Source organism: Melozone crissalis, unplaced genomic scaffold (genome assembly GCF_028551555.1).
Source record: "Melozone crissalis strain CALT ecotype California unplaced genomic scaffold, PUWL_Pcris_2 ptg000027l_1, whole genome shotgun sequence".
Taxonomy (NCBI): Eukaryota; Metazoa; Chordata; class Aves; order Passeriformes; family Passerellidae; genus Melozone; species Melozone crissalis.
Window position 1 is genome coordinate 29,320,158 of NW_026535805.1, and position 17,569 is coordinate 29,337,726.

Here is a 17,569-nt window from a genome sequence, read left to right on the forward strand (position 1 = left end):
CAGAACTGCAGTGCTGTATAGGGAAAGTACTGGAAAGACATCATCATTGCCTGCAGATAGAATTGCTTTATCTCTAAGAAAGCAGAAACCAGAATTTATTTGAGAGACAGATCTCCCAGTTAGAATTTTATGTATTTGGGTTCATTCCATTTCATGTCAACCAACTCTGCAACTGGAGGATTTATGGCTTCTACTAATTTGCAGTCAGGATGTCAATCTCATCGAAAGTGGGCAGAGGACTGTGTAAGACTGGAAAATACTTGGCTATTGTTTGACTGGTACTTTGTGGGGACAGTGTAAGAATGTTTTCTGCGTCAGAGAATGTGTTATCAAAAAACCAGACAATATTCTGTATCCTCTTCAGAAGAATTCGTGTGAACCCAATGGTTTACATGAATTCTTTTAATTTCCAGGAAAATTATGCTCAAAATGTATGTATTCTCACTTCTCTGACCTTGTGCAGGTTCAGATGTCGTTGATATTTATCCCCTAGCTAATGTGACACAAGATTCAAAAGAGTTGCCTCAGACACATGAGAAGAGCCTCAATGTTCTGCTTTACAACAGGACTTTTCACCAGATTCTCAGCATTTGCACTGAGTCAATACTAAAGGTGAGTGTAAGTTTTCACCCTTTATACTGAAAAATAGAAGTCTCAGCTTTTGTATTCAGAGTAAGTTATCAGGAAATTTGATAAGTTACTAATATTTTTTATTCAAAGTGCTGTTTTTGTGGCTATTTTTGGAGTCCAAATAAGTGGTAGTCATGGAGCCCATTTGGGTTCAGAAGATTCAACTTTTCATTTTCGCATAAATACAATAATATATAGTAATTGACAATAATCTACAATACATTTCTACAATAATCACAAGAGGTACTGAGTACATGTAGTTTTCATCAGCTGTTGGTACATTAGATGGCAAAATCTATAGGGAGAGGTGGAATCTTTTCATTGGATCAGTTGGTGATGCATGGCATTTCTGTGGAGAAAGGCTTGTGTAATGGTTTGTTCAGTTTATACTCTCTCCAAAGATTTATTTGTCACTGTAAACCCTGCCTTCCTCAGACCACGGTGGCTGCAACACTATTACAATTACAGGACAATTTGGAGCACTTGGTGCTACAGAAAATCAGATTCCAGTGCATATGAAATCAGTAGCTACTTGACAAATCCAGTTGCATCTGAGCCATCCCACTACAGTGACCAAATTTTGTACCGGCATTTCATTAAAAGGTGTTGCTTAAATTTCCAAAAGGATTCAATAATGATCAGAGATAGTTGTTTCAATGTTTTTGGACCAAATGTTTATGGAAAGCTTAATTTGTATATTCTGCACAGAAACTATAACTCAAACAATTCTTTCTAGTTAAATTTCTTTTCTTTCAAACTGTAAAAACACTTTATATTTAATATCAGTTTATCTGACTTAACAAGGATCTTTATCAGAGCATACATAAAAAATAGAGCCTCCCCCTGCCTGAATGGCTTGCCCAGAGAGAGGGACATTTTCAGGGAAAATACACTGGTGTTTCAGTAAAAAATTTTGCTATTTGCATAATTTCTCCTATTACAGTAGAACACATTGTGTGATCACTTTTAGAGGATGTATTAAAAATAACTAATATTATTTTTTTAGGTCTGGGACCTAGAAACAGGATCTCGAATATATCAAATAGAAGATGCACATGGGCTGAATACTGAGGTGACCTGTGCAGCCATTGAAAGAAATGGGGTCTATCTTGCTACTGGGGCATGTGATGGTAAAGCAATTAAATAATTACTACTTTTTTATCTTTACTACTTTTTATTACCTTTTTTTTTTTAATGGCATATTACATTAGCAGACAGAACTCTTTGCCTTGACTGTCTCAGTGACAGAATTAATTTTGATTGCACAGCTGTCAGTCTGTAGAAGGGCAGAGTGGATCTTGGTTGGGTTCTCTTTGATAGGTGGTTCACAGAAACATGACTTTGGTCTGCTTGGGCTCTGGTTCTATTTTAGCCTATTATTCTTTGAAAGACTGTCTTCAAAGCTCTTGGTCTGAAAAGTTGTTTCCTCGTAATACTTAGGACCTAGATGTATAACAAAATGGCTGCAGATGAAGAATGGTGGTTTTTAAATTTTCTAGTCTCTAGGATCAATTTTACAGTGTTGGAAGTCATTGAACACTAGAAGATTAGATAGATAGATAGATAGATAGATAGATAGATAGATAGACAGACAGATATAGATGTTTTCTATATTTTTCATGTCTTTTATTAGGGCACGTGAGTAGGTAATGTGACCACACCTCTCCAAAACACAAGTGCACATCGAATTGTGCAGGAAGCTTTAATAATTTTATAATCTGTTAACATGACAGAATAATTCTTCTTACATAAAAATGTTCAAGAAGACACACCTGAATTTCTAAAACATGTGACACTTATGAAAGCTACCTCACATGAAGACAAAATGATGGCCTTTCCCACACAACATATTGGCTAATATTTCTTGTTTCTACCTGGAAACAGAGACTACACCCTTTATGGATCTTAAGACTACTACAGAAGGTGAATGTTGTCAAGTCTTACAAAAGAAAAGTCACATGTAACTAATTGCTTTACTTAAGAAAACTTGTAGCTCCTTCTCCCCAGTAGCTCTCTGGGGTAAATCCATCAATCAGGTCCGTCTGCTCATTGCTGTCACTCAGAGCCCAAAGTCTTCTGCCAGATAGTCCACACTCTGCTCTCTGATAATGTTATTCAGAAACTATAAGAAGTAATATAAGCAGAGATCTTTTCTCCTGGGCTGCACAAAAAAATAGACATGGAATAAAAGATGGAAAAATTGAGAGGGTAGTGATGTTTTCTGTTAAGTTTGTTTGGCCCTACAGCTGCTTTGCTAAGAAACACGCAGTTACAATTTTTGAAAGACCAGTGACCTAGCTGTAGATATCAAATTGGATTTTCTCTTTCTTTCTCTTTTCCCTGTTTGGTCTTATTTAAGATTCTGGATTTGCAGCACAGTTTATTGCTTAAAGTTCATTCCCTTTTCTACATTTTTGTCATCTCTGTGTAGGAACAGTGAAAATATGGGAGTTTGAAAGCGGACAAGAAATTAAAGCCTTGCCTTTAACACAAGACAGTGATGAAGAGCATCGTGTGCTGAAGATAGTATATCTGAAGGCTGATGAGGGTCAACATGCAGTTATTGTTTTGGAACAGAGAGGGAAGATAAAAATCATTCAGGTTTTTGAAATATGCTTCCTTTTTCCCCACTAATTTCATTAGGTAGCCCCTCATTTCTGAGGTAAAATAGAACTTTTTTATTAATTAGTAGATAAACTTATAGAAACTGTCAAGGAACAATCTATTTTTTCAATGTAATCAACTTAGCTTTTTGCCCTTCTGTCTAGTGCTAAAATGTTTGTTAGTACATCACTGGTTTCCAGCATTCTCATAATTTTTTTCCTCGAGTTTGCTTTTTCATTTGTGATTGAGGTTTCAATAGTTACAGATCCTTTGAGGTGGTAGCTTTAAAATATTACTGTTGTTACTACAGATAGTGTTTAGTCTATTTAAAGAACTTCTTAAGATGATATTTTGATGAAAGTATACTTTTTTTTTTAATTAACAGATTAAGACACTGGATTCTTAGGAACTGATACCAAGAAACAAGGCAGTAATAAATCAGATTGGCTTGCTTGGCTTGATTTTGAGCATCTACTCTGTGTTCCTTTCAGCTAAAACTAACAGGATGCATTTGCAGCTTACAATAATTATGGCTTAACTTCTCGACAAACCTTATTTCTGTGGAATTACATTCCTCATATTGGAATTTTTAACTTGGAACAAAATTTTTCTGAAACTTTAAAGCAGCTGTGTGCAAGGTAGAAAATGTGGGTTTAGACAGCTGATATATTTGAGAGAAAAAAGAAATATACAGTCTCTCACCTCCGTAAATAATATATTCTTTCAAGCCTGCTAATGAAAAGCTGCTTTATTCAAGGTTTTCTTATCTTATTCTGACTGTTTTGAAATACTCCATCACACTACTTGCTCTGCTCCTCAGTGTTATTACCGAAATGATTTAACAATCCATTATGTGTAAATGATGTAAATGTATCCCTTGACAAACAGATTGGTGAGGAGTTGAATCTCCTCCAAGTCTTTACAAAGTTAAGTAGATTAATACTGTTTCACATACTTGCAGAACTACATTTTTCCACAAACATTTCTGTGATAATGAGAAATACAGGTTGTTTTATTATTATCTTTTTTAAAGGCTTTAAATATAGTAGTTAGCAAGGTAAATGTGAGTAGCAGCCTAAAACAGTTGATCCTTTGCAGGACTCTACTACAGATCTCTCAATTTTTAGTCCTTTCCTACAGGTATTTCTTGTTTGATTGACTCAATAGCATAAGATTTACTAAAATCTTAATTATTGCTTCATTCTGCAGTTCAAGACATCTATGAAAACAGTAGCAAACCTAAGGAGCTGATTTCAGTAACACTTCTTAAAATGGACAGAAATGTCAATGTTAGAGCAGGAACTAGATACTGGAGGGAATCCGTTATAGTTGGAAAAGTATCAATGCCTCAAGGCACGACGGGGAGGGATCAGAGACTCAGGGCTTTAGCTGAGCTGTAGCTTCTCTTCTCCAACAACTGCAACAACCATCACTTTTGCTGGATGTTTTGGTAGATATGAAATGGAGAGTAACAATGTTTGTGAAATAAGCACCTAAAACTAAGGAGACAACTTACTTTAAAGAGGTAGTTAAAATGAGTAAAATCAATAGCTCTGAATTCCACAGCTGCACAGCTTCTAATTTAACAGCAGGTAATTTAAGAGGAGCTGGAATATGTCTAGATGAAGCTTCAGTTTGCAGTTAAGGCATATGCTAGTTAATACCTGTAACAGTTTTTGTAATTTGTCAAAGAAAACAAGCTTTTCATACACACTTACTATAATTATGAATAGAGAAATTCTTTCCTTCCTCTTTCATTAAGTCGGTTATTTTAATAGGGTGACTCAGCTCAAAGAGATCTTTATGTCACATGGATGCTTCCTGAGATAATACCATTTCCACAAAGGAATCCAGTTGTGTATCTGTCACTGAAGCCTTCCCCCTTAGAAACACAATATTTTTTTCCAGACATTCGGCTTCTATGTAACACCAGTTCCATGAGAAATGATAAAGAGGTGAGAACCACTTCAAAGTTTCACAACATTTACAGAAGATTAGAAAGTAAAATGTTTACTGTGCTCACAAGTATTTCATGTTTTAGCCACAGGACAGCAACCAAATAATTATTCTTCACTGTGGTCCCTTACAACCTTACACGTTCTGTGATTCTGAGATTCCAAACTTTTCAGTATACTGAAATAAATGCGCAGAATAAATCATGTTTCTAAGGGCTATCTCTTCCTAGAAGTCAATTGCATGGTTATCACCATAATTAAGGAGTTTCTCTGGACATAAACTTCACATTCCTGTACAATATAGTAAGTTGAGGGTCTCACATAAACACCTCTAGAAATGACATGTCTTTCCTCCTATAGCTAGGCTGACCTTTAGTAGTAGTGGCACGGTCAGATCAAGCTGAGTGATTCCATTTTCTCCTCTTACTGCTTCAGTAAAATAAAATGGCAAATTTATGTTTCAATTTAACTTGAGTAGTCCACAAGACTTAAGTTCTGTCTTGTAAAATTTCACTAACTTTGTAACAGGTGTGGATGGTGTTCATGGAAAGGTCACTATATCTCTGTTCAATGACTTCTTCCTTTAACTTGATTAGAATATTATTGGAATAAGAATCCCAATATTATCAGATAGATGGTGCCTGGGCCAGTCTGACCCTCGCTGCTGGGCCAAAGGCAGCAACTGTGGTGTAAATCACCCCAGAGATACCTTGGCTTGCTGGTGGTTGCAGCAGGACACTGAACAAGTCCAGGCTTGTCAGGAACTCGTTTGCCTCAGGAGGAAGAGCTTCTGGCGATGGTGAAGAGAAAAAGGAGATGGATTCTGCTGGAGGGTTTAATCCATGGTTTATTCCATGGTTACAGAGGTCTGCACATGAGCAGTTGCTCCAACAGCATACCGAGCACATGGTCTGATCACCTTTTTAAGCTCCCGGGGCAGGGGGAGGGGAGGGGACAGATGAGCACCAACCAGGTGAAAGGGGCGGGGTCTCAAGGGACGAGGGACACCTAGACAGGCCAATGACCCCTGGGCATAGGGGAGCAGCCTCTGAACTTGACCAACCACACGACGCCTTGCTGGAATGTTAAGCCTGATGGACAGGACTTACTAAGCAAGGGGGCGAGGGGGAAGGGAGAGGCATATAGGCACACCTGGGAAAGGGACCCAGGAGTTTAAAACAGTTTACAACACACTGCAACAGAATATCTCCACAGATACCTACTCATTATTAATCTTCAGCCCTTACACTTGTTTTTAAATGTTCAAATTGCAACTGTGGTGTAAAAAGCAGGTCAGGTTGGAGGCCCCTGTCCTCTGCAGCAGGGAGTCTCCCAATACTTTCACTTCCTGTTTCCTCTGGTGCTTCTATATAGTTTAAATACAATAGTATTAAAATAGCATCCCATATGCAGTTGTTGTAGACACTGTCAATGTAGGCATTTTTTTCTATTACCAGTTAAAATATTTCACTGTCTATAGTGTCCTACTCTTACTCCTACTCATTTTTTTTCTTTTAATCTTCTTTGTAGACTTTTTTATCTTCTGTGGATATTAAGTGTTTTGATGTTTTACAAGTAGAAGGAGGCAGATCAATAGTTACAGGAAGTGCAAATGGTGAAATAAATTTGTGGGATTTTGAATCTGCCTCTGTGACATGCCTGTAAGTATTACTTTCATGCCTTTTGATCTCCAGTATGTCACACAAACTTTTCAATGGCATACTAGAAATTCCAATATGCCCAACTATAAAGGGTGATTTACAAGCAGGAATTAAAGTAGCAATTTATGTGGGCCCTCCTTCTTCCAACTTCAAATTACTTTGCTAGCTAGTCCTGACATTGCAGGTAGGAGAAGTGATCAGGAGGGTCACTGGGGAAAGGGATGATGTAACTAAAAATAATGTTTTAATGTAACTCAGCACTGCCACTGAAGGAAGCTCTCACTATGTAAATCACTCTAGTCATGGACTAGAGGCTGCTACTGACATCCTTACTTTGGAAGTTTTGTGTTTGGGAGGACATTTGGAACTAATGCTACTTCAGATGATAATTGCAGATGTTCTACATTATCAGTATCTCAATCACTGTCCATACCTACAAGACTAGAAGTCACATTCAATGAGGAGAAACCTGATGTGATTTTGGAGGTTTGAGAGTAAAGATCTTTCAGAGAAAGTTACAAAGAGTGATCACAGGATGGTTCCAGATATTCTTATCCCCATTAAGCTGCTACATCAGTAAGCTGAACAATGGCAATATGTCTAGTTAGACTGAGTGGAGCAGCATAGCAGTATTCCTGTGTTAGTGAAAGAATACGTCTTTTAGGACCATACAAAATTAATATTTAACTATCCTACTCAAGAGTTTCACTTCATCCTTCATAAGCAAAATTGGCAAGTTTGTGAGAAAGCGAGACAAGTTTTCTGTGGAGAGTGTGGTTCAAGTATGGCTTAAAGAAAGAGGCCATGAAGGCATACAGTTGAGGGAAAAGTAAAAGGTAGTTGTAAAGCAATTCCCAGGCTTGATTCTATAAATAATTAGGCTCTCTAAAGCACCACTTTATAAACAATAAGATTCTCAGACAGTCTTCCCATAGCAGGCAAAACACTCTGTCCTTGGGCTCTCTGGGAAAAGATAGCTACTCTGGGAACAGATATGGAGGTTTTGGGAACTTTTCATATCACAGTGAGAACGCTGTCCTGTTTTCAATAAACAAATCATAGGTATTGTAAAACAAAAGGAGGGGTTAGAGTTTTCTCTGTTAACCTATCGTGAGCTTGGATTTTGCAATATGCATGAAGTTAATTAACACTGTTATATAAAGTGGCTGATTGATCAATAAATCGGAGTTCGATGTTCATCAGTCGGATGGTCGTCTCCCTTCACTTCAATAGTTTTCTGTACCATGAAAAATAATCAAAACTTTACTGCAGTTCAGACAGTTCAGAAGTGGCTCTTTCTTTGTATTTGCTTCCCCAAATATGAGGCAGCCAATTCATATAAATGCATGGAAGACAGGAAGGTGAATGTTAGTAGAGTACTTTACCCAGGATTCACATCACTGTTTGAGTGCCAGGAAAAAGGTACATTGCTAACATTAACTTAGTTAAGTTACTTCACTTTCCTCTTAAATAGTAATCTTCAAGAAAATACTTGGCTGAATGAAATTTTCATCATTCCATCAGGTACCTGTTTTTCCTGTGACAGGCACGTTCTGTATGTCTTGCCCACTGACATTAAACCATCATAACTGATTAACTGATTCTGAAAAACTGTCAACAACTTTAGGTGGCATGCATTCTGGGAAATTAAAATTTTAATTTTATTTTAATTACAAGTTAAATGTGAAACATTTTCTGGGAAAATATACAACCTATCTGATATATCCTGTACAAATACCTTTGTTTTCAGGCGTATAACTGCTGAAGACAATGAGGGCTCTGGAGTCAATGCCATATTATTCCTTGTACGTAGTGTTTCCTCTTCCAGGTAACTGTGCATTTTATCTCCCTTGGCACAGTAATTTGGTATTTTGTTGTAGTAAAATGATGCAATGTTTCTCCAAAACAGATTATTTCAATTACGATTTTATTTGTAATTAATCAATTCAAGTCCATACTGTTAATTAATTTTCCAAGTCCTAAACTTTCATAATGCTTGTCAAAAAATATGATATGTTATTTTTTCCACTCAGCTCTTCCTTTTTTCTCTAAACGGTCTCATAAGTCTCAGTTATGTTGAAGAATTCAACAGAAGGTAGCTTTTGCCCAGTATCAATTTTCCAGTGTATCATAACTTCTTTTATCTCTATTTTGTGGCAGCAGACTTTTTCTTTATTTTAAACCTGATAAAATCCTCCTGCTTTTAGGCACTCTCAGCAAAGAGGCAAGCCCATCAAAGTGTGTAGCCACAAGATTCCTCTTAAAACAAGCTAGAAGCTTCCATAGATTGATAGTATTGAATAAAAAGAGAATTTTAGCTAAATATGCTCATTTTGAAAGAAAGGCATTGTACCTCACTTCAGAAACACTTGTCTTCCCATGGATATGCAAAGGCAGTGGTAGCCAAAAGGATTCAGTATGGTTTAAATATCTATGCAGCTTTAAGTTTTTAGCAATTTGACAGCTTTTTTGCTCTTGTGAACCATAAAGCTGCTTTATGGCCTTATGTTGCTTTAAAATCTTCAAGAAGCTTATGCAACTTGATATCAGTGCTACTTAATTGAACACAAATTCTCTTTTTGACATTATAACTTGATTAGGTTAAGAAATCCTAGCTAAATAAAAAAAAGGAGTGATTAAAATTCATAAATAGATTTTTTTATAAATGAAGATAAGCTTTTGCTGTTCTTAAACAGGAGAATCCTATAATGATTTGGAAAATCATAGTCTTAGGATGTTTTGTATTTACTGGGAAGATACAGGATAAATTTGTCTGTGATCATACACACACACACACACACACACACACAAAATGTTCAAGCATGATAGCGAATCTGTAAAATCAAACAATGAAAATTGCAAAGTTATGGCCACCTGACCAAATTTAAGTGGACTACCCCAGCTCCATAGTTTCTAACTCTGCCAGTTATTCAGATACTCTTGCCAAAAGCAGAGCAGCAGTGACACTAGTGTGTTATGTGGAAAGAACCACTTATTAACACAGTCAGAATTTTTCATGACTCAGAAACAAAACCATTGCAGATCGCATCCATTTTTTTTCATTATTTTCTTCCACAAAACTGCATTATTGAGAGTTTTCATAACACTTTTAAAATAAGTCTTTTGATTAATTGAAAACTATTTGCAGAGTAAGTACTGTGTAAAATGAAAGGGAAAAAGCCATTGGCAGGCAGTTAATTTTTCCCTTTTGTGCCCTAAGGATGAATACCAATGTTAGTTTTCAATTACTATGGATTCCATTAGCTCAAAACTCCTGCCAGGAGAGGCTGGCTGTGTAATATGCAAATATTGCCTAGTTACTTAGAAAAATATATAGAACCAATAACCCTTAGTCTAATTAGTCTAATCAGTTTAAGTACTATTTTATTATGCTTTTTAATGCTGGGTGATGTTGATTTCCAGGTATCAAATAGTATTTTCAAGAATATCAGTGATCTTCAATAATTTCTTTCACACAGGAAAAGAATTTCCATGTCCTCTGCTCATTCTGTGAGGAGTGATGCCAGTGCCATTGCAGAGCACAAGGAAAGTTCTTCAGACCTACATGAGGTAGGTATGCTGGTTTGATGGATTTGGTAGCATTCAAAACAAATTTCTGATTTCTTTTTGGTTTTGATTTTAAAATACTGCAAACTTAGTAAAATAACTCCCTAACACCATCCACAAAACTAAATATCAAGAATATTGAAGAATTTAGAATGATGAATTAGGAATGAGTTATGAAGAAATTAATAATTAAGAATTATGAATAATTATGAATAATTAACAAAGCTTTTTTAGTTTTGTAAACTGACTGTCACAGTGCATGCATTAAGAATCCTTTGTTAGTCAGCTGGCTTTGTAACACATGGAATAGCTAACTATCAAAGTGTTTGACAGATACTTATCACTAGCAATTCTGACTTTCAAATGGGGGTATACAAGGATTCAGGGGGGAAGGTAAAATAGACAAATCATGAAGTACTTGAATAATATTGAATAATAGCAGAACCACTTCAACATTGCAGCCACGCTTGCTTGGATACATTCTTTCAAATGAAAGTATCTCTTTTTTTTCTTTTTTTTTTTTTTTTTACCATCACTGTATCAGTGTCTCAATCTGCATATTTTTTATTTTTTTGCTAAGGATAGCGTTATGGGTTTTGTGACACTTTTTTGCCTTTCTATGCCAGAAGGACATGCCATACTTGCAGAGCAATAAAAATCAAGTAGGCAAAAAAAGGAAAATCCTGCTGCCTCTCAGATTCTTACCAGCATGTTGTTTCAGCAGAACATGGCACTTGGATAGATTCCCAAGCAAACTCTGACTTAATTGCCATCTACAAACCAAAGTATCCAGTACACTGTGCTGTGTCGTCATTGGAATAACAAATGGAAAGTGATTTTCAGTCTTTATAAAAATCCCTGAAAATCACATACATTAAGCCTTACACATAAATTCGTTGGATGAGATTTAAGTGACTTGTCCTCTTTCTGACATACCTCAAACACTCGAGGCCGCAGAGTTTTCCCTGCCTTATTTGACTTGGCAATTTCTGAGGTCAGTATGCTGATTGCTGTCAGCCTTGGAGATCCTCAGAAGCCTGTAGCAAGGCACAAATGAGGATTTCTGAAAATTCTCTTACTGAAAATGCAGACATGAGTAAATGTTTATATATGTATAAATGTATTTTTAAACTTTGTTAATTTTTGCTCAAGGCAGTAAGAAGACTATATGCATGTTCTGAATGACATTCTCAAAGAGATCTTGGTTACATTCACAATTGTGACTGATGTTGCTTGTCTTGAGAAATTAGGGCTATTGAGCCAAATTGACATTTAACATGCTCCTTAATTGCCATTCATTTTGGTTTTGATTTGTTCATCTGTTGATTCTCTTCAAAAAAGTGTTTCTTCTTTACACTCAGTGGAAATTGGAGAAATATTTGAATAATCAAACTAAAAAAATAAGTTCTTATAATAATTTCAACCAGTGAACTGTTCTGTAGTTATATCCAAATTCCACTTCCTAATTCTCTTATATTTTGTTTCTTTTAGAAAAATGCAGAAAGTGATGAAATTAATGCTGAAAAAAGTGATGAAATTAATACTGAAAAAAGTGATGAAATTAATACTGAAAAAAATGATGAAATTAATACTGAAATAAAAACAGGTACAGAAAGATGTTTTTCATTCTTTTTGATGTTGATCCATGAGTTCTGCCCAGATTATTATAGAAAACGAGTTTGTCAGTTTGTCTGGCAAACACTGTTTAGAGTAATTGGGATATTTTTGGTATGTGGATGATAGATCTCATAATCTTTTTCTCCCTCCTAACTTGCAATTATTTCCCAAAAGCCAGGCCAAGATGCAGGATATGCAAGACTTTAATTGCTTTTTTTCTCCAAATTGACATGATAACACATTCAGAATTTGGGAATGTCAACTACACACACTTTTCTTCTACATAAATATTCAAGCAATGAATTATTGAAATAATATAGCAAGAGCCAACTTGAGTCAAGCATCAATAAATGGGCCCACAAACAAAAGCTGTGAAACTAGGTGAAATTTTTGAAAGAAAATTCTTCATTATGGTGTCTGTCCTTAAAAAATCATAATCAAGAGAGAGCCTGAGTTAAAGCTGTAGAAATGAGTTGGTGAATTTGCAAGAAATAAATCCTCTAGATTCTTCTGAATCCCTTAGAAATCCTCTGCTGGAAAGCAGAATTTCCCAGTAATAAGAAATTTGATCATCTGCAATATGGACTTAAGATCAATTTATTTGGGGGGAAAAGCATGCCTTAAAACTAGAATATTCCTAAGCCTTGTTGCCCAGTTAAATAGACACTCATGCTACGTCTTGTGTCCACTGAATGTCTATGAAGGTCCTGCCAGCATCTCCAGCTCTGGAAAAGTCACAGCAGAAACTCAGAATGGGTCTCTGTGATCATCCCCTTGCATCTAGCAAAAGTTTTCAATTGGAGAAATAAGTGTAGAAATCTACGATTCCAGAAGTGTTAAGTGTCATGTCATTATTAAATTTTATTGCTGAATTCATTGTTGTCTCTAGAAGCCTCATGCAGAGGCTGCACATCTGCCTGGTAGCTGCCCTGATGACCACTGTCCTGATGTCCTGCACTCCTCCTCCACTCTCACTTGTGCTTGCAGTTCCTGTAAAATCTGTAAAATCCTTTAAAATGGCTCTCTTCTAATTAAGTTTCCCCTACATCACTGAGCAATAGTTCTGGCTGGTTTAGATAAGATAATGAAGATCGTTCCCATTTCTTTTCAGTTATCTTTATCTATGCCTCTAATGTTTTTAGAGTAATGCCATCTTGATGATGGGCTTTATTTTCAAATGTAATTATTTTTCTAGTGTTATGTAACTTCTGTGCATTGAAAAGCAATACTAAAACCTTTTGAGAAAATATAAGATCATTTGTGTTCCAAAGCAGAAGAAACAACTACCTGTAAGGACACCCAGGATCCGGAGGTGAATGAACAATTGTTGAAGGCTAAAGCAGGACTATCCCCTCTAATGGCTTCTGCTCATGAAAGTGGCTGTATCCGCCTGTGGAGTAGTCAGGTAGCCAACTGAATGTCTTTGGGAAGGGACTGGAGCACTGAGAAGATAATTGCAGTAATCTTTGGAAAATTGCCCCTTAACTAGCAATTGCAGCAGCAGATATTTATTGCATCTTTTGGTTATCAGTTTCTTCCATGGACACAAATTAGTTCTGCTTCAGTAACTGCAGCAGGGCTTAATGGCAAGCAGAAAACAAGGAAACATGACTTCAAGTAATTAAAACAATTTTTGTGAAAGTCTAGAATTTGATTATTCACCCATAACATTTACCTTCTAAGACAGGATGATAGGCAAGGCAGAGTGTCCTACTGTCAGGAAAGGCTAAATATGTCTGGAAAATAATGCCAGTTAGCACTAGTAGGGTAACAAACCAGGAGAGAATAGTGTCCTGGTTTGTTAGAATATAGTCCTAACACAGAACATCTCCAACTGTTATGGGCTTGAAAAGCCCATCATGCAACCAAATGGCAAAGGCTTATTTGTCATATCACCTCAGATCTAGAAGAATTTTCCAGGCATGTTACTCTAAATAAGATACACAAAGTAATATAGCAAGAAGGGAAAGTACCATGATATTATTGGTTGATTGGGAATATTGCTCTTTGTGACAGACAGTGGTCATAAAAAGTCAAGCTTTAACAGGAATCCCAGCTAAAGCAAGTCATGGGAAGAATTTTTTTCCGTGGGAAGAAAGATGGTGAAGGTAATCTTGCAGATGCTGTATGCAAAAATTATGGTAAATGTATCCAAGTATTGTAGTTGTGAGCTTTGCTGGGTTCTGTTTTCTTCACAGTTGATATATTAGTGTGCTTAGATTCTTACAGCAATCTCCAAATTCATATGCCAGTGGTGTCATCATTCGAATGATTGTCATCATCATTACATGGGTGACAAAATAAGAATCTCCTTATCAGCAAGACATTCTCCCTCACACCCTCCCAGTCCTGAAGAGGCAATAATGGAGGAAGTCTGCTGGTGCTAACTTAGAACAAGTTGGTGAAGGAGACATTATGGGCCCATTTGCAGCAAAAATCAGTATTTCAGTAGCAAATTAGGGGCATGCTAATGCTATTCCATAGCAAATGAGGGGTAAGTGGTGAAGTAGGGGTAGGTGCAACTAGACTGACTTGCCTGAAGAATTAAAGAGCTTGTCCTTTCAGTGTACAAGAGACAGCAATCCAGAATAATACACAGCTATTTTCATCACTCAGTAGATTTAGGAATTTACCTTCTTAGCAGCTTTCTGAATAGATATGAGCTCAGTAATTTTGAATAGATAAAATCAATGGCACTCAAATTCTGATGAATTAATTAATATGTAGGTATTATAAGATAAACATTGTTTGTTTGTTTGTTTGTTTGTTTGTTTTAGGGAAACTTGATGAAAGAACTTCTGCCCTTTGCAGGACGTCCCTCAGGTCCTCTGACAGCACTGTGTACAGACTTCTTCACTAAAATTCTTTTGACTGGCACTAAAGGTGAGTAAACATGTTAGTCATTTTGTTCAGGACAGTCAGTAGGACAAGAAAATATCATGGTGCAAATGTGCCAGAAATGTGGAAATGATGATTCAATTGCTGCCAGGTTTTCTCCATCAAAGCTATAAATAAATGATTGTAAGAAGTGTTTTATAAAAGGATAGTAGATTAAAGGTTAGTGTTGCAGTGTTATCAGTAGAATTGTTTTCATAAAAGACATTAAAATTTTCTTCATTCATATGCCCTGAATATACTTTCCATCTAAATTATGATATTGATCCCAAGGGCAAAGATTACTGCTAAGAACAAGCAAAAATTTCAACTCCGTGGTAGTAATGCTAAATAAAAAGTTGCATCTTGGGGTGTACCAAGAGCTGTGATTCAAACACTCATACAGAGTGCACAGTAATGGCTCCAGCAGTACACAGCCGTATAGGAAAAGCACTGGTCAATGCTAGCAGCTCATTGCTAAACCTTTAATTTCACATGAAATCTGACTTTCCTTTGGCAGAATGTTTATCTGCTGTCTGATTCTTCTTCAAACCTTTGGAATCACCCTGGCAATTTTCCATTTCTGTGTCCATCATAATGTGTCACTTTTCTTTTAAAATATGTATTAAAACTGTTTTCTGACAACTTCCTGCTCCTATGTGGTCAGATATTGGATGGAGCAAGGGATTTTTCCCCTTTTCTTTCAAAATTGAGCAATAATTTGACTTTTATACTGAAAATGATGAGGAGTTTCCACTCCTCTCTGATTCAAATGAGTAAATGAGTTCAGAAAGGCCGCATGCACTGAACAGGATTTCAATTAATTGTGGAAAAGTATCCACCCTACTACCTATTCATTTGATACTCTCCCTTTGCCTTTTTGTGTTTGTGTCACTGTGTATTTGCTTTTCATGCTTTCCACACTCTTCTCTTTTATCTGCAGTGCTGCTACCAATTTCCTTTCCCCTCTACAAATTCTTCCTTGTTATAAAAAGGTCAGCTTCTCTGCCTGCCTCCTCCCTTGCTTGCAAATGTACAGTCCTAGAAATCAAATGTGACTGGTATGAAAGTTGGAATTACAAAAAATATTCCTCTGTCTTGTAGTAGAAATGAGAAGTAGGAGGCAACTTCATCAGGAGAGGGGGAGTCTAGGCCAGTTGTGGGTAATAAGGAAAGTGGTTCTTTGATTCTAGTTTCACATGAGTGCCCTAAAAGGTTGTAAAACATTAAGCATTCATTATGTATACAATTAATTAAACTTTGTCCATTTTACCAGGATTGAAAACGAGTGTAATCCCCAGGAAGCTCTCATACCTCAGCTGTGCAATAGACAACTGTCATGATGAGATGACTTGTTTTTCACTCATAATTTAAAGATTTACCTTACTTCCATTTCAGACCTATCCAGTTCATGACAGATTGTTCACAACTTGCATATGTTTCTTTGCGTATTAATGAACGGTCCTTTATTTCTACTCTGAGCTTGACAATAAAATAGTTATATTCACTGTAAACTAACTGACCTGTGTTCTCTGCTTCATTCTGCCTAGTGTCTACTGAGAGTCAATGGCAGCAACAAGTGAAGGTGTAGCACTAAAGAAACTTACTGATGTTTTGCTTTCTCCTTTCTGCAACAGAGGGATATATTTTTCGCTGGAACATGGCCTCATTCTTAGAAGATTCACGAAATATAAAAAATGTAAGGAATTATCTTTCAGACCTTCTTAACTTGAACAGTATACCCAGACTAACAGAAAAAAATAATGCAGAGCTCTACAGGGATAAAAAAGTTTTCTGCATATAAAGATCATATTTTGTGCTTGAAATAATAATTTGATGCTGTGGAAAAGAAAAAAAAAGAAAAACATAAGTAAAATGGTGTTAGCATTATTTCAATATGCTCAAAGAAGGTATATTAAGAATGAATTTATCCATTTTCCCTGGGTAGTGTTTCTACCATATGCCATTTGCAGGCTGTTTCATGGAGGGATTATTTTTTCACCTCTTCTAATTTTCAGAAAGACATGCTGATAAATCCACTAAGATAGCAACCATGGTGGAGTACAGAACTGCCTCAAATGTGGTTATATTGCTTTTTTCCCCTCAGGCAATAAAGGAGGAGCTCTGCTGGAGGGCACATTCTTCTGAAGTGGTTGACTTATTTATTGACGAGGAGAAAAATGTGGTAGCGACAGCATCCGTTGATGGTTCAGTCAGGTATAAAATGACTGACACTTCTTACTGCTGTGGCAAATCAGTTGAGCTATCTTCAAAGTTCCTTTTCTTGCTGCACTTGCATGTAGGCTAGAACTTAAATAAAGTGCACTCCAATAAAATGCACTGGGTGCATTTTCTGTTCTGCACCCGAAAGAGCTGGTTTTAATGTAGCACTTCTCTAGAAGTCAGATCTTTTGCAGACTGTCATTTTCTTTCAGCCCTTGCTTTACTTTGAACACATAGGTAATGCCTACATCATTTTAAAAGTTGTCTCCTGTTCTAATCCTATGTTAGCTTTCAGTACTTGTTAAATTGACTTGGATCCTAAGCATGGCATCTAATCAATGTGTATGCAATTAGACCATGAAAGCTTGAAGATACTTGATAGACAACTATAATTCCTTCTCAGCTAAAAAATACATTTGAAGGGGTTTCTCTTGCTTT

The 17,569-nt window shown here is 36.4% G+C and overlaps 1 protein-coding gene across 1 annotated transcript in view; it reads left to right on the forward strand.

The window, feature by feature from the left end:
* WDR64 (WD repeat domain 64) overlaps positions 1-17,569 on the forward strand; it is a 59,148-nt gene that overhangs the window by 35,736 nt on the left and 5,843 nt on the right. The window contains exons 12-23 of the mRNA XM_054280296.1: positions 464-612; positions 1,637-1,760; positions 3,062-3,231; positions 5,013-5,189; positions 6,720-6,850; positions 8,601-8,678; positions 10,330-10,420; positions 11,909-12,023; positions 13,309-13,439; positions 14,812-14,917; positions 16,546-16,607; positions 17,016-17,125. Of these exons, the coding sequence (XP_054136271.1) occupies positions 464-612; positions 1,637-1,760; positions 3,062-3,231; positions 5,013-5,189; positions 6,720-6,850; positions 8,601-8,678; positions 10,330-10,420; positions 11,909-12,023; positions 13,309-13,439; positions 14,812-14,917; positions 16,546-16,607; positions 17,016-17,125 (1,444 nt within the window). The remainder of the gene's footprint in view (positions 1-463; positions 613-1,636; positions 1,761-3,061; positions 3,232-5,012; positions 5,190-6,719; positions 6,851-8,600; positions 8,679-10,329; positions 10,421-11,908; positions 12,024-13,308; positions 13,440-14,811; positions 14,918-16,545; positions 16,608-17,015; positions 17,126-17,569) is intronic.